The sequence below is a fragment of the Myxocyprinus asiaticus genome, chromosome 19 (genome assembly GCF_019703515.2).
Source record: "Myxocyprinus asiaticus isolate MX2 ecotype Aquarium Trade chromosome 19, UBuf_Myxa_2, whole genome shotgun sequence".
Taxonomy (NCBI): domain Eukaryota; kingdom Metazoa; phylum Chordata; class Actinopteri; order Cypriniformes; family Catostomidae; genus Myxocyprinus; species Myxocyprinus asiaticus.
Genome location: NC_059362.1, coordinates 41,741,935 through 41,768,185, shown reverse-complemented (window position 1 = coordinate 41,768,185; position 26,251 = coordinate 41,741,935). Strand labels below are relative to the sequence as shown.

The window sequence follows — 26,251 nt, the reverse complement described above, 5'->3', positions numbered from 1 at the left end:
AGTTGTTAGAGATTACTGACCAAATAAGATTGCATATACAAGGAATTTGTATTTGTAAATTGTACCGATAGACTGATATATTGGGTCAATATGTCAATTTTGAGATCATTAGCATTGGGCGATAACCATGTCGGCTTGGCCGATTAACAAATGTCTTACCTCCCCTTGTGCAAGTTTTAAGTTTTCATATGTTTTTCAGGGAATTTTGATTAATTAACTATTTTGTGTATATTTTATTCACAGTCATTAAAGTGTACTATGTACAGTTGTGCTCAAAAGTTTGCATACCCTTGGAGAATTGGTAATAGATGTACCATTTTTAAAGAAAACATGAGTGAGCAGGCAAAACACATTTCTTTTATTTCTTATGGGATTCATATTCAACTGTAGGTTATAACAGAATGACACAATCATAAAACAAAACATGGCAACAAAAGTCTGCATACCCTTAGTTCTTAATACTGTGTATTGCCCCATTTAGCATCAATGACAGCGTGCAGTCTTTTGTAATAGTTGTCTATGAGGCCCCAAATTCTTGCAGGTGGTATAGCTGCCCATTCGTCTTGGCAAAATGCCTCCAGGTCATGCAAAGTCTTTGGTCGATCTCCCCAGAGTGGCTCGATGATATTAAGGTCAGGAGACGGTGATGGCCACTCCAGAACCTTCAACTTTTTCTGCTGTAACCACTGGAGGGTCAACTTGGCCTTGTGCTTAGGGTCATTGTCGTGCTGGAAAGTCCAAGAGCGTCCTATGCACAGCTTTCGTGCAGAAGAATGCAAATTGTCTGCCGTTATTTTCTGATAACATGCTGCATTCATCTTGCCATCAATTTTCACAAGATTCCCTGTGCCTTTAGAGCTCACACCCCCCCAAAACATCAGTGAGCCACCACCATGTTTCACAGTGGGGATGGTATTCTTTTCACTATAGGCCTTGTTGACCCCTCTCCAAACATAGTGCTTATGTTTGTGACCATAAAGCTCTATTTTGTTCTCGTCACTCCAAATTACAGTGTGCCAAAAGCTGTGAGGTGTGTCAAGGTGTTGTGGGGCATATTGTAACCGGGCTTTTTTGTGGCATTGGTGCAGTAAAGGCTTCTTTCTGGCAACTCGACCATGCAGCTTATTTTTGTTCAAGTATCGTCATATTGTGCTCCTTGAAACAACCACACCATCTTTTTCCAGAGCAGCCTGTATTTCTCCTGCGGTTACCTGTGGAATTTTGTTTGTATCCCGAACAATTCTTCTGGCAGTTGTGGCTGAAATCTTTCTTGGTCTACCTGACCGTGGCTTGGTATTAAGAGATCCCAGAATTTTCCACTTCTTAATAAGTGATTGAACAGTACTGACTGGCATTTTCAAGGCTTTGGATATCGTTTTATATCCTTTTCCATCTTTATAAAGTTCCATTACCTTGTTACGCAGGTCTTTTGACAGTTCTTTTCTGCTCCCCATGGCTCAGTATCTATCCTGCTCAGTGCATCCACGTGAGAGCTACCAAACTCATTGACTATTTATACACAGACACTAATTGCAATTTAAAAAAACCACAGGTGTGGGAAATTAACCTTTAATTGCCATTTAAACCTATGTGTGTCATCTTGTGTGTCTGTAACAAGGTCAAACATTCAAGGGTATGTAAACTTTTGATCAGGGCCATTTGGGTGATTTCTGTTATCATTATGATTTTAAAAAGGAGCCAAACAACTATGTGATAATAAATGGCTTCATATGATCACTATCCTTAAATAAAAGACAGTTTTTTTTTGCATGATCAGTCATATTTTCAAAATCAATGCCAAAATTTCACAATTTCTGCCAGGGTATGCAAACTTTTGAGCACAACTGCTCTCTAGATATCAATATTGGCCCAAGGCTATTGAAAAATCCATACTGGCCAACCACTAGTGAATTTCTCCCAACATTAAACAACACAATATACCATACAGTACAATTTAACATAATATACACAAACAAAAAGCAGATCAGCTGATTGAAAAACAGAAAGCGCCTTCATCAAGTCCAAACCCAGCAGGTCTCCTCCCCCAATACACTTCCACCATCTGTCTTTGACTATCAGCAACATGTTACCTCACATGTGAAACCAGGCTAAGACACTATCTTTGAAAATGATTTGATTAAAAATGCCCTTTTTAGATATATTTTGCAATTATCTGAATACAATTCAATTTCCACTGATGATTTTAATTGGAATTACTGTTAATTTTGCTGCTGCATTAGCCAGTAGACTAGTTTACAATACAGATAGTGCATATGCGGCAATCTCATAAGAATCTGACTGGATTATCTAAAAACAGGCAGTACAATAAGGTTATTTAATATATTAACCAGTTTCTATTGATTTTTCCAAAAAAGTACTATATTGTAATATATATCGTTATCGTGATATAAAATATAAAAGATACATATATTAGATTTTGGTGATATCGCCCAGCCCTTATATCAACTACATCATGAGCTGAGTGCTCCTTTTCGTACACAACTCAAACAGTTGCTCTCACCTCTATACAAAGCATGCAGTAAGCCAACTTTGAGTTCTGAACTCCTCTTACTGACCCCATTTACATGCACTTAAGAAAACGCTCTTTTCCAGAGTTTTTGCAGAAAGCGGCGTTGTGAAATGACATGTAAATGAAAACTGCATTTTCCTATGGGATTAAGAGAAAACGGTTTAACACACTCAGGTTTCTCCCAGAGAACATGGCTTATGTGGCCATATAAATGCATAAGCGACATTCTTACAAGTTTTTAAAGGATGCACTTGTGCAAGAAACAGACCGGATATGAGCCATCCATCATATCAACAAGTCAACACAGTGGAAAAATTCAACATTTCTAGGAGTGCATTGGGAAAAGGGAAAAGCACATACACTATAACATAAACCCATTTATACAAACCAATTTAAAATATCGACTACTGCTCAAGTACATTGAGGGAATCCCTGAGTTTTATGTAAGAGGGAAACCCCACTATTGCAGCGCAATTCCGCTGCAGGTCATAATGGAAAGTTAAGGAAACAAACACAGCAACAACTGGAATATCTGGAAATAAAGCGAAGCAAAAGAGAATAAAACAGTAAAGTCTTTTTCGGTTATTTACAAAAGAGTGGTGGGAAAATAACGTTGCTGTGGAGAAAGCTACTTTCTGACCGAGCCACATGTGTACAGGAGTAAAGAGAAGACGATAACACAGTGCATGTTAATGCATACGTCCGAGTCTTAAGCAGCTTTCTAGCAATAAACAGCTTTCTGGTGTCCATGTAAACGAGGTCACTGTGATTCAAATACTGAATATTGTTTTGTTTTAGCTCTCATTGAGCTAACAGTGTCTTTTGACCTTTTCTCCCAACAGTAAACTGTGTTGGCCCCATCATTCATCTAACTAATTATACATTGACCATTCAAAACAATGAGGGAATTATAACTTACACACACAATGTTGATACAGCACAACACTTTCATACTAAGAGCTAGAAGTGGAATTAGCGACTTGCTTTGGGACTGCCAGCCTCAGTCACCATTTACTTTCATTGTATGGAAAAAAGATGCAAAGAATGTAAACTGGTGACTGAGTCTAACATTTTGCCTGACACCTCCTTTTGTGTAAGATTGAATAAAGAAAGTAATACAAGGTTGGTACAACATGTGCGTGAGAAAATTATGACAGAATTGAACAACCTACTTGTGGCAGAGAGTAACTACTATAAGACCTGAAGAATTTTACCTGTTGACAAGCTGGTCGAAAAGTAAACTCTGATTGAGGTGTTCGAATTGGCTCTTCCTGACGCGGCGGCTTCTTTTGAGCTCAACATGACCGTTCATGTGACCATGGTCCCCATCTGATGTAGTATCACCCTGCAGGTTCATTCGACCTACAGGTTTAAAGAAAAAATCATGATCTGATGATCATAAGGAGTGACAAGATGAGTGTTCAGATGACTGATTTGAATGAGTGTTGAGCAGTCATACAGTTACATTTTACAAATTAATTTAAGCCTTATACTGAATAAAAAAAAAAAATTAAAAAAACACCAGTTTATCTAAATTAATAGACTTACGGTGTCCATTCTGCAAGGCACCAGTGGACAACCTGGAAGACAGTGAAAATCTATGAATAAAAATTCATAAACAGTAAGATCGCATTTCCACTTAAGGCAAATAAATACATTTAAAACGTCTTTATTATTTATTACCACCTTATCTTTAAAACTAAAACATTTTAATTGTTACACAAGTTAGAGCAAACAGATATTGTCCAAACACAATGTCAAGCATGACAAAATCTGTTTGAATTAGGGGTGGGAATCTTTAATCTTTACAATTTATTTTCCCCATACCAAATTGGAATATGAATTGACCTCACCTGGTACAGTGTCTGGGCATGTTCCATGGGCCTCTCTGGCCTTTACTCTTGGGGCTTGGGGAAGTATCGGTTGAACTCGGGGGCGTCTGTCTGCGTGTCCGCTTTGGTGGTGGGGACAAATGTGGGCTACTGCTGTTAACATCACTACTGGTCTCCTTCTGAATTTGAAACAGACCGAAGTCCACAGGATATGATTAAATTGCATAAGCATGTCGATTACAAAAAGAGACAAAAGTAATATCATGAAAGCATGTCCACTCTCAAATATGGTAAAAACTTAGCTGTAATCAATATTAAAACTGAGGCCTTGAGTCCTCTAAAAGCACCCGACAGTTCAAACTCTTGTAGCTCAACTGGCAGAGCATGGTGCTAGCAACACCAAGATCATGGGTTCGATTCCCAGAGAACACACATACTGGTAAAATGTATAGACCATTTCAAGGGATATTCGTCGGTTTAATGAAATGACGTCACTGTCCCTTGAACATTAATGATTCAAAAGTGTTTGCAGAGTAAAATAATCCTAAAAGAAATCAATCCAGCACAATCCAATAAAATATGTTTCAAAGATAGTGGATTCTGGCATGTGGTGCATAATTGTGGATCTTTTTCTGATATTAAGAACATATGTGTGAGCCTGGAATGTCCTATTCGACAACAGGTGTAAATGATCAGATCCCAGCGATTACTGAATTACTTAAAAATGCGTCTTTTGCCCACTACAGGGTTGATTTCATGCAATTTGTTTGTAATGCATTGATCCCATTCAGTCTGCCATTTGCTGATGACAACTATAGTCAGTTGGATAGGTAGAGTTAAGCAGGCTAATTAAGTCAGAGTATTTCTTTAGAGGCTTTAAAAGTGACTATAGATCACTCACATTATAAAGAATGAAGCTGTGCAAGTAATTTACATTTACAGATTTTAACAGACACTTTTAACTAAAGCAACTTACAAATGAGGAACATAAGCAATTTGTCATTCAAAAGACAACAATATCTGCAGTATCGCCAAATGGAGTAGTATAGAAGCTACCACAGAAGAAAGAGACACACAAGGAAAGTGTTTTTAATAATTAAAAGGAAAACCCTTACCTTGTCTACAAGTCATGTGCTTACAGCGTGTTAACAGCTTAATTGATTATAACTGGAGTGATCCAATATTCCCGAACTTTCCGCTGAGGAAATAACTGTGAGCATCTACACTTCGATACATTTTCATCGCCTCTCTCGCGTAGACGTGCTCAGTATGAACAACAAATCTCTTCAGGTAAACGTTTGATGTTCTTTGAGAATATTTGTTGACTCAGAGTCTTATTTATAGCAAGGAACTGGTAATGACACCTCATTGATTATTGTCAGTTTTTGCGAATATCTCGCTTGACGCTAACGGAAATGCTTCAGGGCCAGACATGCGCAGTAGCATTCTAATTCCTTTGTTTTTGTTTACGCCCTAGAAATGGTCAATACATTGAATGTAGGGATGTGCTTCAGCGGTCGACTAATCGACTAGTCTTCCAACAAATGACTTGTCGATTAGTGGGGTCAAACACTACCATTATATTTATAACGGGAGACACAATTCCCAAATTAATCGAGAGCGTTTTTGTGTGATGATAGCTTGCTGTGCTTAAAAGTAAAACCATCTGCAAGAAGTTTTGTCCCTTCAATGCATTGTCAATTTATGCACCGCTGCTGTTACAGCCATCAAGGCGCACTTGCAGTTAGAAAGGTTAAACTGCTCGATGTCGTGAACAAGATGTGTACACGCATCATTATCTTGCAGTTCTGCGCTTTTGAATGCGCAGCAAGGAACGCCCAGTGACTCCCATGCTCTCTGTTTATATTGAAGTGTGTCATTCTGTGTTCAGGATGCGCATAAGCGGTTTTGTACCGTTCTTTATTAGAGCCTTTCTTGTTACTTTCTTACTTTGATAGTTTTGTGCAATAAGATGTAGTTATATATCCTTTTTATTTGTTGAATATCCGTTAGTTACCAAGTAGAAGTGCTGCGCTTAGTGTCCATATATCCCTCTGAAAAGCATCTGATCGGGGTCACGTGAACGTAATGGAGCCTAATTATACATTATTATCCTTAACACCGACTAGTCGTTCAAACAACCAACCAACTAGTCAATTATGAATAAAAGTGGCCACGAAAGGCATAAATGTAAATGATTAATTGATCAAAGCAGCAGAGATATAAGACAAAAACTACAGATATGTAGACTTCACAAGTATTGTGGAGTGGTGGTGGCACAGTAGACTAAAGCACTGAACTGGTAAGCAAAAGGGTTGTTGGTTCAATCCCCACAGCCACCACCATTGTGTCCTTGAGCTTAACTCCAGGTTGCTCCAGGGGGATTGTCCCTGTAATAAGGGCACTGTAAGTTGCTTTGGATAAAAGCGTCTGCCAAATGCATAAATGTAAATGTATTGGACTCATGTCACATCCCATATTCTTTCTCCGCTCCACACAGATCTCATTTAAACATCACCACTTACTCAATAACTTATCACAGCTACTGTTATCACAGCTACACCACCCAAACACACTCAGTGTGCAAAAACACCAAACAGACATCCAAAGTTATGAACTCATAATTATTGCATTTCCAAAAGAACCAAATTAATATCAATATTAGGGCTGGGCGATATAATGATATAATCAAGATAATTTTGCTGACGATGTAAAATTGACCAATTATGTCAATATCGCGATGATTTTAATGTGCTTTCATTTGGCCATTAAGTTTCATAAAGAGCGCATCAGTAGACTAATTTCATGATCCTTCAGGGCTGCACAATTAATCAAAATAACATCAAAATGGTGAGTTGGTCATATGTGATTATTATTCCATAAAAGGCTGATTTAAAGACAGATAAACATGGTCTCTGTGTTTGATTCAGAACAAACCGGTGACGCGCTTGGCAGCGCTCTCAGATCAGTTCACGTGCATTGTGAAATCAAAGTAATGCAGGTTCAAGCATTCACGCAATTCCAAACATTAGTATCAGTTACAAGCTATTATACAAATCTACAAACGCTGCACAGAATAACAGAAAAGGAGACGATTACAACATTTCAGGAAATGCGGAACATTGTAAACTGTCAAATACACATTGCCTTTTCGGTGTCACAATAAAAGCCCAAATCTAATAATCAGAATAATAAAGATAATTCAGCATTTTATTATAATAATCAACCTGACGTGTCCCACAGTAATAATTGAGTATTATGCAATGTTCAACTGGGGTCACCTTGTTCATTCACAAAAATGTATTAGTAAAAACATTTGAAGAATATTTTAAATAATTAATATTTTAAATAATGCTTTCTATTAAGCTACTATGTATCACTGTGTATGAAATATAAATATAAATCAATGAAAATTATTTAATTTCATTCTCCCTTGTGTATATTTAATGAAAAACGAATTATTTTTTAAACATATTTTTATTTAATGTCTTTAAAAAATTTTATCTACTTGGCTACAATGGCTGTTTGGATGAAATGTTGGTTCCTCTGATTTAAAAACAAAAAAACTTATTGAGCAAATACATAATTATCGAGATATATATCGAATATCGTCAATAGGCTGAAAAATATCGAGATATAATTTTTTAAGCCATATCGCCAGCCATAATCAATATCATCCTAAAAGTTAGATGTAGTGTAGTAGTGCAGGTGGTTTAAATTAAATAGCAGCACTGTGCAATCAAAATCATTAACTAAACAAAAAACCTTGCGTTCAAGTGTTGACAAATTGAAATCAATGCCTCAAAAGTGGATGAGCCCAAACATGTTATGCAAATTCAAATATAACTAATCAGCTGACTGTTACGACTCAAAACATCCTTGAAAAGTAGTACAGAAACAAACTTGACACAAATCATTATTACAGTGAACCGCTGCTTTGGATAAAGGTGTCTCCCAAATGCATAGCCTAAATGTAAACTTATCAGACGGTATCATTGTACTTTGATGAACACCATGATTCTCAATGATTACTATATAATTAAGTACCATCTTATTTACATAGTAGTACTTATACGTGTATACAAAACATAAAGCACTACAATATGAACTTGTAATCTGTCATCGTTTCAAACAGTCCTCTGGAGTTCACATTAAAACACAACAAAGTGCCAAAAGCTGATAACACACTGCAGCTAAACTTTGATATAAACATTGAAGTTCAGTTTACTTCCTAAAATCATGAACAATGCCTGTTTCGAGCCACAAGGGGTCCGTATAAAATGAGCTTATCCCGTCCCCCAACACTAGCTTGTTTTATTGTTAAAAAGACACAGAGGACGAGATGTTTTTAATCTGACAATAGGTGTCAAACGCGCTTTTGTTTTGGTGCTTTAATCGGCCCGTCGTTGCGCGCGACATCATGGCGAGCGCCGGTGGTTCTCGAGCGCAACAAACACACAAACACACACAGAAAGCAACAAAATAACGTTCGATTCGTTTCAGAGAGTCGATTCATTCGAGCGGTTCACTTCAGTTATTCGATTCGCTCGATCAATGACTCAAAAGTGTTCCCATAAGTTTTTACTTCTTTTTGTAGCGGTATATTGAGTTAACTACTGCCGTTTGCACTTAGTTTTTTTATTTGAGAGTATAGCTGTACCTGTATTTCGCGTATATGTATGCATTCCAGTTTAATGTTGTCGCCCTAATTGTTGATTTTTTAACATAAACATGGCTTTCCTGGCATTTTCCTACCTTCCTGATAACAAATGATCAAATACTGCCTTATCTTTAGTACCTAGTTTGACCGTTAACTTCATAACAAACTAACAACATACGAACACTTTGCGAGTCGGTTCGCATGAATCGTTTAAAAGAGCCGGCTCAATAGAACAATTCATTCGCGAATCGGACATCAATACAACAAAAGACAACTTGGGGGCACTGAGTGCGTTAAACCTGCCAGCCGGCTTTGGTAAAGTCATGCTATTATCAGTGTTAAAACATAAAACTAAACGACACACCATGATTAAGGGCAGTCGTGTCGATATAATGTATTTTATGCATCGTCAAGTGTCACTCAAGGCACAATTTGTGAACAATAGAGGTGGACATCCATTCATCCATCCATGCATATATACATATCTATAGATCTATCCATCTAGAAGAGGTCAGAGTGAGCATCTCGCTAACCGGTTGGCGAAGGGAATAAGGAGCCGGTGTCTCTCTCTTCCTTACACGGCTGTTGTGCTCGTCCAAGTTTGGGTTGTTCCTCTGAGACGACCGCGTCCGGCCCGAGATGAAGGGACTATTTACCTTGTGCTCCGAGCTCTTTCTAGTGTTCACCATGATTGCTGTCTGTCCCCGCTGATAAACGGGTTCTGTCCTTTAGTTATCAGTTGCCTTCGTTTTGACTGTGTCTCAGCTAGTGGAGTGCCGAGGCGCCATTTCTCTTTCTTTCTCTCTCTCTCCCTCTACTGTCAGCCAGCCGAAACTCTCCGGCGAGCCACTTCCGCTACAGACGAGCGTGAGCGCGCGCTTGTATGAAGTTGGCGCCACAGGAATTTGAAAATAGATTTTAAGTTGTGCACGCGGTATTGCTAAAGTGAAATTCTAATTTTCAGGGTTGTAAACTGTTTTGTGTTTGTAGACATTAATTATGTTTGCACGGTTAAACTGTCACCACCAACATAAGCAATTTCAGTTATTTCTTACAAAATACTCTCACGCCTCTTTATATAATAAACACCAGTTCTTATAGCAAACGTCCAAGGTTAAAAAAATGTTTGTCTTTATACTATTTGGTGTACTAACAAAGGGTACCAGAAGTACTATGATAATACATGTTAACATGTTAAAATCATGTTTTTGGATATAGTAAAACCATACATTAAAGTAAATACTGTATGGGGGGGTTGGGTAGCTCAAGGAGCATTGATGCTGACTACCAGCTCTGAAGCCACCAGCTCGAATCCAGGGCCTGCTGAGTGACTCCAGCCAGGTCTCCTAAGCAACCAAACTGACCCAGTTACTAGGGAGGGTAGAGTCACATGAGGTAATCTCGTGGTTGCCATAATGTGGTTCTCGCTCTAGGTGGGGTGCGTGGTGAGTTGTGCGTGGATGCCGTGGAGAATAGCTTGAAGCCTCTGCATGCACTGTGTCTCCGTTGTAACGCCCTCAACAAGTCACGTGATAAGATGCGCAGATTGGCAGTCTCAGACACAGAGGCAACTGAGATTCGTCCCCTGCCACCCGGATTGAGTGCGAGTCACTACGCCACCACGAGGACTTAGAGCGCATTGGGAATTGGGCATTCCAAGTAGCAATAATGCGTATTAGCTGTTTTTGTATTCTTTTGATTCTATTTACATTGTTACGTTGTTGCCAGCAGTAATAGTACGGTACGTTTCGTTACATTTCGTTTCACAATTACATTAGATTTTCAATTGGTGAAGGCAGGGTTTTGCTAATGTTAGGTGAACAAAATATAAAGTCAAATTGCCAGGGTGACAATATGTTGAATCTTTATATTGTTTGGCAGGGTTGGGGAGTAACGGAATACATGTAACGTGATTACGTATTTAAAATACAAAATATTACTAACTATATTCCACTACAATTACATTTTAAATCGTTGGTAACTAGAATACAGTTACATTCCAAATGTATTTTGATTACTGGTGAGATTACTTTGCATTTTATTGTTATTTGTTTTATGAAGTATTTCGTTTATTTCGTTGAAAAACATTCATCCGTATAAATTATGCGATCAGAAGAAGATGGGTTAATTACACTCTTTGGGAGTTTGAAGCAAGTTTGGAGCAGCAGAAGTGTGAAATTGTCATGTGAACATTTAAGTTAAAATGCTATTTCTATGCCTTTTACATGCACCTGTTAACAGGCGTGATTAAAAAAATAAAAAAATCTATCAAGAAAATCTGCAATAGATCATATTTATTTCTCTAGTAAGACATTTGATGTTAGGGCAATGCTGTACTGCAAAAATCTTAATATTGATGAGAATGTTTTTTTTTTTTTTTTCCTGTAAAAATATCAGAAAATCCTTATAGCAGGATAGATTTGCTTTATCTTGTTTTAGAAGCAACACTACATAAGATATTTAGGCTTTTTTCAGAGAATGTATACTGTATTGGCAGATTTTTTTTTTTAGCTTGTTATTAACTTATATATAGTCAAAACAATATATTCCAGTGCTGACAAAGTAATCCAAAGTATTTAGATTAAGTTACTGACCTTCAGTAATCTAAGGGAATATGTTACAGATTACATTTTACAGCAGGTTTTCTGTAATCTGTAGTGGAATACATTTTAAAAGTAACCCTCCCAACATTGTTGTTTGGTTATATTGGCATTTGCTGCAGGAGCAGTATGCTTAATACATTTATTTCAGTACAATATTATTTATTAATATGTTGTTGTTTTTTATGTTTTTTTGTTTTTTATTATCCCAAACATATACATGCTCACAGCTTTGTTCTTATTTCAAATGTCATACGTATAAAGAATATGTCTCTTAAATGGTTACAGCAGAGAATGTCAGGAAATGTATTTGATTTCCAACTTGAAACAGATGTTTTGGCTCTGATTATGATATTTCACCAATTAGGAATAATCAGTAAATGGCAGTGTATTTATACAATGCTTCAATATAACCTTAGACTAAAATAAATTATTGTTGAGGCTAATCTTATTTGCAATTACTTACACAGCTGAAACAACAGCATGACTGACAAAAGTAATTAGTCCTTTTCACATATATAGTAATGTGCAGTGCTGGGTTTGAAACATTGTACAAAAGCAATTCACGAAACTAAACTAAACTTTACCGCACTAATGCAATTGGTTCTTCAGTGTAATTATGGCTGGTGTAGTAGGTCTGTATGTGCAAAGCCACCCGACCCCCACCCCCTTCCATTCAACAAAAATGGGAAAATGTATTAAACGTATATCAGCTGTAGGCTGATTTAGATAAAAAAAAAAAAAATAAATAAAAAAAAAATATATATATATATATATATATATATATATATATATATATATATATATATAAAGAATTACAGGGATCATTCATTTTGAACCATTTACTGCCTTTGCCAGACTAAATGTAATCACGTAATCCATAAAAAGTAACTGTAATCTGATTATGAGTGTTTTAAAATGTAACCTAATCTAATTATAAGCAATTTTTTTTTTATTTGACTATGTAATCCAGATTACATGTTATCAAGTACTACCCAGCACTGACAATGTGTAATGTGTTTTATAATGTTTCACTTTGATGAAGTGTGTTATTTCTGTGCCACTAGCGGCACCAAATGGAATTTCAAAAATAATATTCATTTCCAACAGGTTTCCACAAACACTCCTCTTATCTTCTATTGGTCAGACAAAGAGATAGCCCCACCCCAAACTCGCATCATTGGTTGACAGCCGCATAAAACATTTTCTGATTGGCTAACATGTGCGGGCAGGCCTCTCAGATTCCTTTTTTCTTTTTTGCTGTTTACTTGCCTGTGGCTGTCAGTCTCAAAAAGACAAGTGTAATTTCTCAGGACAGACACATATTTCAGTGATATCTGTCAGTACCAGGCACATGTCATGCGTGACATTTAAAAATTAGCTTACAGAAGCTTAAACGTGTATAAACTGTTGAGAGTATTTTTGTGTTTGGGTATTACTGAGCTCACATCTGTCACTGCCCCTTCCCTCCTAAACACACACACACACACACACACACACACACACACACACTATGTTTATATATCATTGTGGGGACTCGCCATAGACTTTCATACATTTTTTGGATTTTATACAGATCTAATGATAATTTCTATCCCCTAACCCTAACCCTACCCCTTAACCTAACCCTCACAGAAACCTTTTTGCATTTTTACATTTTCAAAAAAACATCGTTTAGTATGTTTAATAAGCCATTTCCCTCTTGGGGACCGCTGGCTGGTCCCCACAATGTAGGTGATCTCAGGTTTTACTATCCTAGTGGGGACATTTGATCTCAGGTCAAATGTTCCCACAATGTAGTATAAACATGCACACACACACACACAGCAGCATTATTTTATATTTGAGTAATCTAATTAAATGTGTTCAGTTTTACAACTCATTATACTCATATTATAGATAGATACTAGATGGAGAGGTAACCAAGATAATTTGGGTCTGAGTGACATCATAACAACGTATGCACATATTTATGACAGGCAACTGTGACGTCACAGGAATGGTGGTCTGGTGTAGCGAAAGGAGCGACATGACACTGTTAGAAACTAATGTGCAGAAGAAACCGTTGTACGACGCAATTGAAGCCTTGCACTGGTAACAATCTACAATTTTATGATCGGTATTATTATTATCTGGGCTCCAGCAGCGATGTGTTGTGCTTTATAGCTCTTGTTTGCTGTCATAGCTCTGCAATGCGCTTGCGTGGTCCCGAACTCTCCTTACGTAATTTAATTTAGGATGCGATTTTGACCTGTTTCGGTCTTGTGAATATGAATTAGGACCTCTATAAAACATTGTGACCTTAAGACATTTCATTAAATAAACTGAGGATAAAAGTAGTCACTTGGTTGATGCCGTCACCTAATTTCATTGTATTATGACGTCATGAATATCAACGAGTTGATATGTAATATGTAATATTTGTAATTTCTCTGTGCTCTTGGTTTACTAATAAAAGTACCATGGTCATAAAAAAAAACAAAAAAAAAAACATGGTAATTCCATGTTTCTGTACATGTACAATGTTAGTGTCATGGTATTTTTTGGGGAACCATTTCAATGCCATGTTACATGAAAATGGACATCACGATATACCATCTAATACCATAATTGTTCCATGGTACTGTTACAGTAGATTTATGTTTACATGGTTGTTGTTTTAATAATTATTCCTTTATTTTTATATATTTGAATTATTATTCCATTCAGTATCAAAGAGCTATACAGTAAGCACATTTGATGACATCAGTGGGATATTGGCCATTTTTGGTTAATTAAAACATAATTTTGCCCAGATTTGCTGGGCTGGTATTAAAGCAGAAATGTTTGGGGAAGTTCAGGTCTTTTTGCACCTGTCAATCACAATGTTGAAAGTCTTACAGGAGCTCCATGAATTATTGAAGCAGCACTGATGCAGTGTTTACTTGAAGCTGTGCCATCCATCATAACTTATACATGTTTTTGTTGCAAGATGGACAGCAGAAAGCGTCATGATAAAAGATATTGAATCAAGAGAGAGAGTTCAAGATGACACATGGTAAGCCTTAAAACATTAAAATGCAAGTAGCATTATTTGGGGTAATTGGTCATCTAAAATGATGCACTTTTTATTGCCTACATGAGCTCTTAGGTGTGAAGGGGCACAAAATGATGAAGAGGAGGAGGATGAGGAGGCCAGCCCTATTAGATCCAGTTTCTCAGTCGAGGATTTGCTCGATGAGGTGGAGAAGATCAGCAGTGTTGCCAGTAGCGGCAAAAAGGTCAGACAATTCATGCAAACTTTTTGCAAAGTTGCTACTGCATTAAGTGCCTTTTGATATATAGCTAAAAAAAGGATATTGTTAATGTCTCAATTATTTATCCTAGACACCAATGAGATTAAATGGAGAGCAAATGGGGACTTTTGCTTAAGTCTCCTGCTTCTCAGAACTTTCTTCTGAGAAATAGACTGCAGTGGCTCATCTAGACATTCAAGTAGATGTTTTTAACTGTGCTCAGATTTGCCAAGATAGAGTTTTTCTGCTGAAGTCATTTTTTGGAGAACAAGTACTGCATGAGTACCGATGCTTCCTTTTCAGTAATCTCCGATACCTGTTTTTTGTTTTGTTTTAGTTTTTCTCAATTTCATGTCAACATTTTATTTCAGTTTTATCATCAAAATAGGGCTAAATAAATGAATTCATTAAAACTATAATCAAATGAAAATAAAACTTTTAATTTTCATTTTTCCATTTAAATTGAGTTTTTATTTGGCGGAAGCTTTATTTTGAAGCCCTTTCCGTTTCTGTGTGTTTTTGACCGTAGCTTCTCACCTCCGAAAAGTAGGTCGCTAAGTGACCCAGTGTGATTATTAAACTGCAAAAGGCTGCTATATAATGAAATTAATATGTAGTCTGTATGTGCTGCGTGCTACACAGTGAATAAGCACTCTGCTCACTGTCATCTGCTACAAACAGAGTGCGCGATGCTCATGATGGTGTATTAGAGCTTCTTGGTATGAGCAGCTGGCTTCACATTTACATTCAAACGTTCTTAAAACAAGATCTATTTACTTTAAAGCACGCAGCACATGCAAACTATATATTTATAGCCTTTGCGGTTTAATAATCCCACTAGGACATAACATGATTTTATTTTGGGCGCTTAATATTTACGCAATGACAATCGTATGTCAGATGGTATCAGTTTTTGGTATCGGAGCATTTTTATGAGCACGAGTACTACAAGTACATGAGCGCAGTATCGGACCCCATTCCTTTACCAGTATCAGTATTGGGTCATCTCTTATATCCACATTAATTTTGTATCTTTATACTCTTACTTCATGTGCCATTTAAACAAAACTGAGAGCTCAACTATGACTCATGAACTATGAAAATGTTACCTCTGAGCAATAAAACTGATTATGACATCTTAACTGATTCTGAAAAAAAAAACAAAAAAAACATACAAACCAATAAGCATGGCATCAATGTGTTTTTGCTAAATCTGTGTTTTTAAAGTGCGTTTCTTTGGCTGACCTGGTTGATCCTGTTACAGGTGGAGATTGTAGTGAGACTGTGGAAAAATGGCTTCACAGTAAATGATGAAGATTTACGTAGTTACTCTCTGGAGGAAAACCAAGAATTCTTGGAGGCCATTAAAAGAGGGTGAGTATTAACACAGTAACTGTAGCAGTATTATAGCATTCATATGCCAGTACTTAAATTACATGAAAAGAGAGCAAACATGGTGAATTCTTGCTTGTGTCAAACTATTAGAATGTTTATTCTTTGTTTGTGTCTTATTATTACATATGGACAATGAAAGAATGAAATCAGTCATTATCTTTTTTTGATATGCTTTTAGGTTTGTACTGTTGTTTAATCTAAAACCCTCTGTTTAAAGGGAGCTGCCGCTGGAACTAGAAGGAAGAGCCGAAGATGAAGAACTAGAAGTCAATATGGAGGACATGAAAGATGAAGTTTATGTCCCAAAGAAAAAGGCCTTCCACCCGTTTACTGGCAGAGGTTACAGACTAGGAAGGTAATGCCTCCTTTCCTATAATTGGAGGATTTGAACAGGGTCTTTGTGATGTGATGACGGAGAGGTAGCATATATTTTAAGTGCATTACAGTTTTCTCAATCGCTTTGGCTCATTTTTTGAAACAGTCTTAACATTCTCTAAACTGTAAGTGCAATTGTCACAACTGTTTTATGGGATATCACAACTCTATTGCATGTCTGCAAAATTTAGTAACTCACCCAAAACATTTAATTCATGCTTCAAAACCTAGTTATTGTGTCAGTAAATTGGCCAATGCCACCGAAGTGAAACGTTTTTTTTTTTCTCATCGTGTGCGCCGTACTGTTCAAAATGTTTAGATATTTTTGTCACCATGGCAGTCAACCCTGGAAACGTTTGTGTGGCAGGATGGAGGGTGGGGCCGGGCCATGATTCTGCACACCCGGCCCCTAATCAGGCTTGACTATATAAATGATAATTTAATGATAAACTTACTCTCTCTCTGTCGCACTGCCATCTCCGGTCGCCTTTATCCCCCCTCAGGCTTGATCAGCCTGATTAGGGGCCGGGTGTGCAGAATCACAGCCCGGCCCCGCCCTTTGCCCTGCCACAGTTTGTTATATACAAGCTTAATTTTTGTTCTACTTTCTTGTTGACACTGACTGCTTACTGTACTATACAAGAATGCCAGTTTTGTCTAGCTGAATGCTATTGTGTATCACACTGAGCTTTTTAGATACTGATTTCAACAGTAGGTAAAAGCTTACTGGGAAAAGTCAATACTGTACAATACTGTAGTACACAGAAAAATGATATGCACATTTGTATGTATACAGTAAATACAATTTTGTAGCAATGTGTTACATGTAAACAGAAAATTCACATTTGCATGTCCATTTTTACACATTTCTTACATGTAAAGTCATATACAGGTGCATCTCAATAAATTAGAATATCGTGGAAAAGTTCATTTATTTCAGTAATTCAACTCAAATTGTGAAACTCGTGTATTAAATAAATTCAATGCACACAGACTGAAGTAGTTTAAGTCTTTGGTTCTTTTAATTGTGATGATTTTGGCTCACATTTAACAAAAACCCACCAATTAACTATCTCAAAAAATTAGAATATGGTGACATGCCAATCAGCTAATCAACTCAAAACACCTGCAAAGGTTTCCTGAGCCTTCAAAATGGTCTCTCAGTTTGGTTCACTAGGCTACACAATCATGGGGAAGACTGCTGATCTGACAGTTGTCCAGAAGACAATCATTGACACCTTTCACAAGAAGGGTAAGCCACAAACATTCATTGCCAAAGAAGCTGGCTGTTCACAGAGTGCTGTAACCAAGCATGTTAACAGAAAGTTGAGTGGAAGGAAAAAGTGTGGAAGAAAAAGATGCACAACCAACCGAGAGAACCGCAGCCTTATGATTGTCAAGCAAAATCGATTCAAGAATTTGGGTGAACTTCACAAGGAATGGACTGAGGCTGGGGTCAAGGCATCAAGACACAGACATGTCAAGGAATTTGGCTACAGTTGTCGTATTCCTCTTGTTAAGCCACTCCTGAACCACAGACAACGTCAGAGCGTCTTACCTGGGCTAAGGAGAAGAAGAACTGGACTGTTGCCGAGTGGTCCAAAGTCCTCTTTTCAGATGAGAGCAAGTTTTGTATTTCATTTGGAAACCAAGGTCCTAGAGTCTGGAGGAAGGGTGGAGAAGCTCATAGCCCAAGTTGCTTGAAGTCCAGTGTTAAGTTTCCACAGTCTGTGATGATTTGGGGTGCAATGTCATCTGCTGGTGTTGGTCCATTGTGTTTTTTGAAACCCAAAGTCACTGCACCCGTTTACCAAGACATTTTGGAGCACTTCATGCTTCCTTCTGCTGACCAGCTTTTTAAAGATGCTGATTATTTTCCAGCAGGATTTGGCACCTGCCCACACTGCCAAAAGCACCAAAAGTTGGTTAAATGACCATGGTGTTGGTGTGCTTGACTGGCCAGCAAACTCACCAGACCTGAACCCCATAGAGAATCTATGGGGTACTGTCAAGAGGAAAATGAGAAACAAGAGACCAAAAAATGCAGATGAGCTGAAGGCCACTGTCAAAGAAACCTGGGCTTCCATACCACCTCAGCAGTGCCACAAACTGATCACCTCCATGCCACGCCGAATTGAGGCAGTAATTAAAGCAAAAGGAGCCCCTACCAAGTATTGAGTACATATACAGTAAATGAACATACTTTCCAGAAGGCCAACAATTCACTAAAAATGTTTTTTTTTATTGGTCTTATGATGTATTCTAATTTTGAGATAGTGAATTGGTGGGTTTTTGTTAAATGTGAGCCAAAATCATCACAATTAAAAGAATCAAAGACTTAAACTACTTCAGTCTGTGTGCATTGAATTTATTTAATACACGAGTTTCACAATTTGAGTTGAATTACTGAAATAAATGAACTTTTCCACGACATTCTAATTTATTGAGATGCACCTGTATAGTGAACAGAAAATTGCCACAAAATGACATCCATGCAACAACAAAAAATGCAACAGTGAAAAACCTGTGGTAGTTCTGTAAAAAAACAATAAATTGTACCTCCTCACAGTATGTAACACTACAAGTTCCCATCTTCTTGTTGGACATCCTGTCGCTCTTGTTGGTCTGGCCAGAGATTTAGCAGACATCACAAACATTCCATAGATATTTATGGAATATGCATGTATGTCTAACAGATTTTGATAATTGAATGGATCATTTTGCATATGATGACTCACACAATGAAAGAATGTTTAGAAGTTATGAAGAGTATGACAATTTCACTGAGAATCAACTCATCAGTTTTGATGTGCATTTAGTTATTGTGCAAATTGTAGACAATTGTACTTACTCTTTCGCACATATGTGCCAAAACACGTGCAATTTGTTTAAATGAATAAGAAATTCAAATCTGGTGTGAACAAGAAACTAATTGTTCATAGATTTGAACGTATTGTTTTGAAAAAAATAAATCTCATTTGAGAATTGAGCCAAAGCGATTGAGAAAAAACTGTAATAATATATACTTTTAGCTTCTCTCAGCTTACCCATGCATTTGTTAGAAACAAGTGTGAACATGTTTTGATTAACTATCCCTTTAGTCGTTGAAATGGCAGGTAACGTGCAAGTCTTTGCGATTCAGTCTCAGTTCCACAAACATCCACTAGGTGTCCTTGCAACTTTTCCCACTAATGTGATGTGTTGACTCTGTAATAGGGGTGCACTGATCAATCAGCCACCGACCTAAATTGGCCGATCTTCGTCATAAGTCTGTGATCGGCCTATTTTTGCTACTCTAATGAATAATGAATGCTTTCTCAGCCCTTGATGCATGACAGAGTGGCCTCTGGAGGGTGAATTGTTGGCTATTCTAAGAATTCACGAATTTAAACTTTCAGACATGCTGTTATTCAGATGAATATTCAGGTTTGTTTTTAAAAATGTGTGAGAATTACACGTGCATGAATATTAAGTTGCCCAGTTTCTAGTCATTACAGTAGTAATTCTGACTCGCTGCTTAGTGAGCAGGAAGAGGATAAAGAGACTGCAAACGGGTATAAAAACGAATTAAACAACAAATAAACATGCGTATACAAATCTGAGTATATGTGATGTAACGTGAGTCGTGACAATCAGACGTTGTGCTGAGCGATAGAGACTGTTTGAGCGATCATGAGCACTTTCAGCTTCACTCCCTTCAGTATGCTCACTCGCTGTGTCAATCAAACATGCGCGTTTCCAGGTGCTCTCAATATCTCATCAGTCACTCATCGCAGCGCTATTCTGTGAGGATCCCAATTGAAATCAGATTAATGTTGGTCACATTACCACTAATCACAGCAATTACATTTAAACCATAACGACACCGCATCTTCACGCATTTACTTAATAATTTACTTAGTGATTTGTGTTACAGCAAAACGCCAAAGACTGTAAACAAATCACAGATATTAATGATTTCTCATTGGAGCAGTTTTAGAGCTTGTAATGTTTTTCTTATTTATGAACGTATCTCTGCTGTGTGTGATGCTCTCATGGTTTTTACTGCTTATCGGTATGTCACAACGACCTTTGATATTGACAACAGAACTTATTCATAACTGTTTCAATACAAATAAATGTTAGCAATTCACAGTTAATGTAATTTTAATGTAATTTTGGTAACTTTATAAAAAGGTACCATTCGTTAACATCAGTTAATGCATTAGGTTTCATGAACAAACAATGAACAATATATTTTTACAGCATTTATTAATCATAATGTTGGTTAATAAAAATACAGTTGTTCATTGTTAGTTCATAGTGCATTAATGTTAACTAATACAACTTTTGATTTTAAAAATGTATTAGTATATGTTGTAACTAACATTAAGTTTATTAGTTCATGTTAACCACATAATGTTTTTTTTTTGTGGATTTTCTATCCTTTTCTCCCCAATTTGGACTGCCCAATTCCCAATGTGCTCTAAGTACCCGTGGTGGCGTAGTGACTCGCCTCAATCCAGGTATCGAAGGACGAATCTCAGTTGCCTCCACGTCTGAGACCATCAATCCGCACATCTTATCACATGGCTTGTTGAGCGCATTACCGCGGAGATGTAGCGCGTGTGGAGGCTTCACGCTGTTCTCCGCGACATCCATGCACAACTCACAACGCGACCCACCGAGAGCGAGAACCATAGCGACCACGAGGAGGTTTCCACATGTGACTCTACCCTCCCTAGCAACCGGGCCAATTTGGTTGCTTAGGAGACCTGGCTGGAGTCACTCAGCACGCCCTGGGATTCGAACTCACGACTCCAGGGGTGGTAGTCAGCGTCAATACTCGCTGAGCTACCCAGTCCCCCAACTGCAGAATGTTGTTAAATAATGTTAACAAATGGAACCTTTTTGTAAAGTGTTGCCATAATTTTACTGTGTGGGGCATAAACATAACTGCACAATATAGCTTGCAAAAGTGTGGCAAAGGGCACTTTTTAAAAAATCGGTTTCGGTATCGGCTGATCTTAGTGTTAAAAAAAATTCGGAGATCGGCATCGGCCTCGAATTTCCTGATCGGTGCACCACTACAAGCCTCTAAATGTATTGTGGATTATCCAGATGTTAATGCTCATTAGTTAATCCTCTAATCCCATATAAAATCCACTGACACACACATAATATCAGTGCATCAGTTAAAAGTGACAAAAACCTAGTTTTGTGCAATACAGTAGCCTTTTGTTATGTATGAAATGTTGAAGTCATGTCCTCTCCAGTGTGGCCCCACGAGTGGTTGCAAGGTCTCGCTCAATACACGAGGACTGTTCTGGTCCTCATCTCCCAGCAGTGGAGCTGAATGAGGACCTTCCTGTCACCTCTCTTCAGATCTGGCTGGCTGATGGTCGCCGTCTCGTACAGAGGTTTAATTTATCCCATCGGTGAGTATCATATAATATTAAAGGGTATCATAGAAGTCTTAAAGAGTGCATCTTACCCCCAAATCATAAGATTTATATATATATATATATATAAGCCTATATTTAGGATCATTTTGCATTATGATATTACTTTTGTGAAATTTAAGAACCCCCCCCTTCTCTATTATCATAATGCATCCAGACATTTTGCTATTGAAATTCCCAGTATTCTCAATAATAATTTTTATTAGATTCTTATTACTGTAATACACATTTTTACAATGTATTTTTTTGTAATTAACATAAATAAAAGGCAGTATTAAAAATATTACAGTGATGTATAAATACTGTAAAAATTAAATAATATATCATTAATTTTCACATTACTAAAATGAGATGGTGGGTGGGTGGGGGGTTGCAGATTCATAATTCATAGTTCAAAATACTAAATGGCTCTATAATACACCGTAACAAGAACTATGTGATATCTACTAACTAAAGTTAAAATATTCCACAAAATATTTTTGAGTACTTTTTTGTTTTTTATGAAATCTCCTCAAAAAAATAATGTAAACAGACACAATGATCAGCTTAAATAAAATGTGTTCATTGTACTAATAATGTTAAGTAAAAAAATAACATTTAGATAGACAGACAGATAGATAGATAGATAGACAGACAGACAGATAGACAGACAGATAGATAAATAGACTTATCGATATATAACTTGTACAATAAGCTACAAACGAAATATGCATAGGTTATAAAAACAAACAAACACCAAAATGGTTAAGAATTTATTTATTTGGAGCCTAAATTGTCTGTTTATAATTACATAAATGGAATATACATAATTTATCCTAATTTATTTATTATCAGGTAGCCTAATCTAATCCCCAATTTAATTGTAGCAATGCAGCCATCATTTTAGGCAAAATATAATTTCATATTTCTATCTTTTGATTTTGGAGTGAAATATGACCTGGACATGTTCTTGACAGGTTTAGTGTTCTAGAATAGCATGAAAATATTGCAGTTGACACAAGGAAGCAGGAAAACTATGTACACTGAAATTCTTCTGTGGTAAGAGAAATGTCTTAAAATTATTGGCTGTATATTTTCAGAAACGGAGGGCATGGAAGCATTTTTTGCTGTTTATGTTGCCCCCCAAACCATCAGCTTGGGGTCAAAAGTTATATAACTTTACATGTAACCTGTATATCGTGCAATATCCTTTTATAAACTGAACATAGTAAAATTTCAGGCCTTGGACATTGTTATGTTTGAATTTGTAGATTGTATTGACTGAATTGTATGTTGAGATTCTGTAATTTTGAAATCCTACACTTAAAAGCTCTTACATAATTCTCATTCATCATTTATGTAATATGAGCTCGCAAGGTAAAATGGAAGAACCATAAGCCTTAACTCTGCTGCAGATCAAATCAGATTACACTGGATTTATGCATGTGTCACCACATGTAAGGATTGCCGGCATGTGACTTTAACATGATTGCTGAGGGCTACCACAGCAAAGAAGATGCATTCATATTGTGTTTTATGTAATTGGTCCAGGATCAGCGATGTGCAAGATTTTGTGGAGCAGGCCCAGAGAACGAACGCTCCGTTCATCCTGACTACATCCCTGCCGTTCCGCGAGCTGAGAGATGAGGGCCAGAGTTTGGAGGAAGCCGACCTATCAAATGCTGTCATCGTTCAAAGGCCAATCAACTCACAAGCACCGTTTGGTCACTCCTGACTGTTTCTGTTTGCACCAGAGACTCAAATCTATTGGTTTAATCTTACCTATGGGCAACATTACTAGAAAGGCTTCTGTGTTTCTCCTTGTAGTTGGGTGATTCTTCAATATGGGGAACTTTTCTGTCCCTCGGGATGATTTTAAATGAAAAAAAAAATAATGCATAAATTCATTTTTTTTATATATATAGTTTATAATGGTTTTAAACATTATTGTGCCTCTTTAATCACTTTAAAGGCAGGTTCAGGGTTCAATACAAGATAAGCTGAATCTACAGCTTTTGTAGCATAATGTTGATTACCACCGAAAATAATTTCGACTCGTCCCTCATTTATAAAGAAAAAGAAATCAGGATAGCAGGAAGGCACTTGCAATGTAACTGAATGGGTCCAGTCCATAAACATTAAAGTACGCATTGTTTGAAAAGTATAGCCACAAGACCTACACATTATATAATCACTTACAGGGTTCACCGGCATTGCGTTGTCATGGCAACGAAGTTGCAATATTGTATATAATTTAACCCTGATAAGGTTAGTAAGCAATTTTGAATTAATTAATTAAAAATGTAATACATTTTATAACGTATAATGTTTACGTCTTGTGGCTATACTTCTGAAACTGTGTTTATTTTAATTTTTATGAACTGGCCCCATTGTCTTCCATTATGCCTTACTGTAACCACATTTATTTATTTATTTTGTATTCTTTTTTTTCTCAAAATTATTTTTTGTGGAAATCAACATTATGCCACAAATGCTGTTGTTAGAGCTTAACTTGTCATAAACCCGGGAATATTCCTTTAACATACATTTATAAAATGCTTTAAAACCAGGGAAATCTTACTTTGCACTTTTTCTTAAGAACTTAAGTATCTCTGTCCCACAATTTTTTCCCCCCAGAAAAGTTTATGTCCAGAATTTTAATTTAGAAAAAAATCTCTTTCTTTTTCTTTTTAATTTTATAAATTCAAATTTAAATGACTGAAATTCAACATCTGTGTTACCAAGTCCAGGGCTTTTTCTCCAAAAAGTAAAAAAAATAAAATAAAAAAATAATGTATTACCATCACACATCATTATACAGTATATATGTACATACTATATATATATATATATATATATATATATATATATATATATATAATGTCATTTTCATGCATTGAAGATGATTTCAAGCAGTCAAAAGTGCCCTTATTTAAAGAATCACCCAATTATGTCCCAAATTGATCGTTCATTTATCTGATTAAAAAATGTCTGGGTTCTTTGGACAAGACTATGACTTTATAAATGGCCACTCAACACTTTACAAGTGTTATATAGTCATATAGCTTTAACACTTGATTCTGTCATAGTGGTTGAAGGAAGAAAGTTTCTTTGATTGTCCTGTCATATTATTTCACAGCTGGATACCTTGGCCTTTTCTGATGTAATACACTATATGCACAAGCCAAGTCTATAACCTTCACGACTATAAATGTTTACATATAGATCAGTAAAGAAATTAGTAATATAATTTTGTGTTTTGTGTTGTACACTAATGGAACATTCATTTGTAGTTTATACTGTTATGTCATGTTGAGGACTGTTAAGTTATAAAGGTCAAATGTTTTATGCACTTTGCCTTTGAGGCTCTTTTGTTGATGACCACTTGCAATAAACCTATACAGAAGATCTGAAGATTTATTTTCTGATTCAAATGGGGAGGAATTGTTGAATGTGTCACAATGCACAAGCTGAATAACAAATATTAGGGGCGAACCTAGACTTTCTGACCCGTATCCTGTATTTTGCATGAGTGCGCTTGGATAGATCTTCTCAAGGAATGAATTAATTCTTTTAAATATTTTATAAGGGAGAAGCTTAGGGGTAGATAGTTAGTCTTTAGCCTAGTTGAAGGTTAGTGTATGTGATCTTATGTTTTTTTGTCTAGATTTTCCCATAATACCTGTAATTAATTTTTTTTTTTTTTTTTTTTTTTTACATTTTCAATTTCTTCTACTGCCAATCTGTCAATGCAAGTCTGTCACATCGCATTAATCACAGTATAATCAATAAACCATTCAAGGCACGAATGGATTTACTATTTCTAACCCCCACCATTGTTCCCAATAAAACTCTTTCACTATAACCGTCCTGTCCATTTACACACATTGTTTATCATTACACAAAAATTCAGGCCATCTTAACGTGTAATGCCAACCATATTGATTTCATGGTCCAAAGACATAAGAATGTACTTTTAAGAAGTTACTTTAAAGTTTAAATGACTGTTTTGACCACATTGTGATGATGACAGATTTTAAATTAACTTTTTAATTAATGGAATATACATATAGAAATAAATGTGGGTATAAAACAGGCTGAGTGGTACAGTAAGTGCTATACATTTCACACTGTAGGCCTACATATAAAAATGCAAGTCTGTCA

General features: G+C 36.6%; 2 protein-coding genes across 6 annotated transcripts in view; one reads left to right on the top strand and one right to left on the bottom strand.

Annotated features, from left to right (window-relative positions):
- The window catches only part of LOC127409585 (ATPase family AAA domain-containing protein 2B-like), a 137,155-nt gene extending 127,330 nt beyond the window's left edge, over positions 1 to 9,825 (bottom strand). For 2 of the 4 annotated variants that reach the window (XR_007892013.1, XM_051644224.1), the window contains exons 1-4: positions 9,556 to 9,825; positions 4,384 to 4,541; positions 4,079 to 4,110; positions 3,745 to 3,919 (exon numbers count right to left, since the gene is read on the bottom strand). Coding sequence is in view for 3 of the 4 variants with exons in the window: in XM_051644224.1 (XP_051500184.1) it covers positions 3,745 to 3,919; positions 4,079 to 4,110; positions 4,384 to 4,541; positions 9,556 to 9,711 (521 nt within the window). In the remaining variant the exon portion in view is untranslated. The remainder of the gene's footprint in view (positions 1 to 3,744; positions 3,920 to 4,078; positions 4,111 to 4,383; positions 4,542 to 9,555) is intronic. The other 2 variants (XM_051644225.1, XM_051644226.1) reach the window with 2 other exon arrangements.
- A 3,765-nt stretch (positions 9,826 to 13,590) lies between these two features.
- ubxn2a (UBX domain protein 2A) lies at positions 13,591 to 25,495 on the top strand. Of its 2 annotated transcripts, none has more exons than XM_051644236.1 (7): positions 13,591 to 13,716; positions 14,594 to 14,659; positions 14,753 to 14,882; positions 16,162 to 16,271; positions 16,510 to 16,647; positions 21,923 to 22,084; positions 23,639 to 25,495. In XM_051644236.1, the coding sequence occupies exons 2-7, from the start codon at positions 14,613 to 14,615 to the stop codon at positions 23,820 to 23,822; spliced, it is 771 nt and encodes a 256-aa protein (XP_051500196.1). In that variant the 5' UTR covers positions 13,591 to 13,716; positions 14,594 to 14,612; the 3' UTR covers positions 23,823 to 25,495. The 2 variants fall into 2 exon arrangements, with proteins under 2 accessions (XP_051500196.1, XP_051500197.1); XM_051644237.1 differs by having other exon boundaries at positions 13,633 to 13,716; positions 14,746 to 14,882.
- Positions 25,496 to 26,251: the final 756 nt, after the last annotated feature.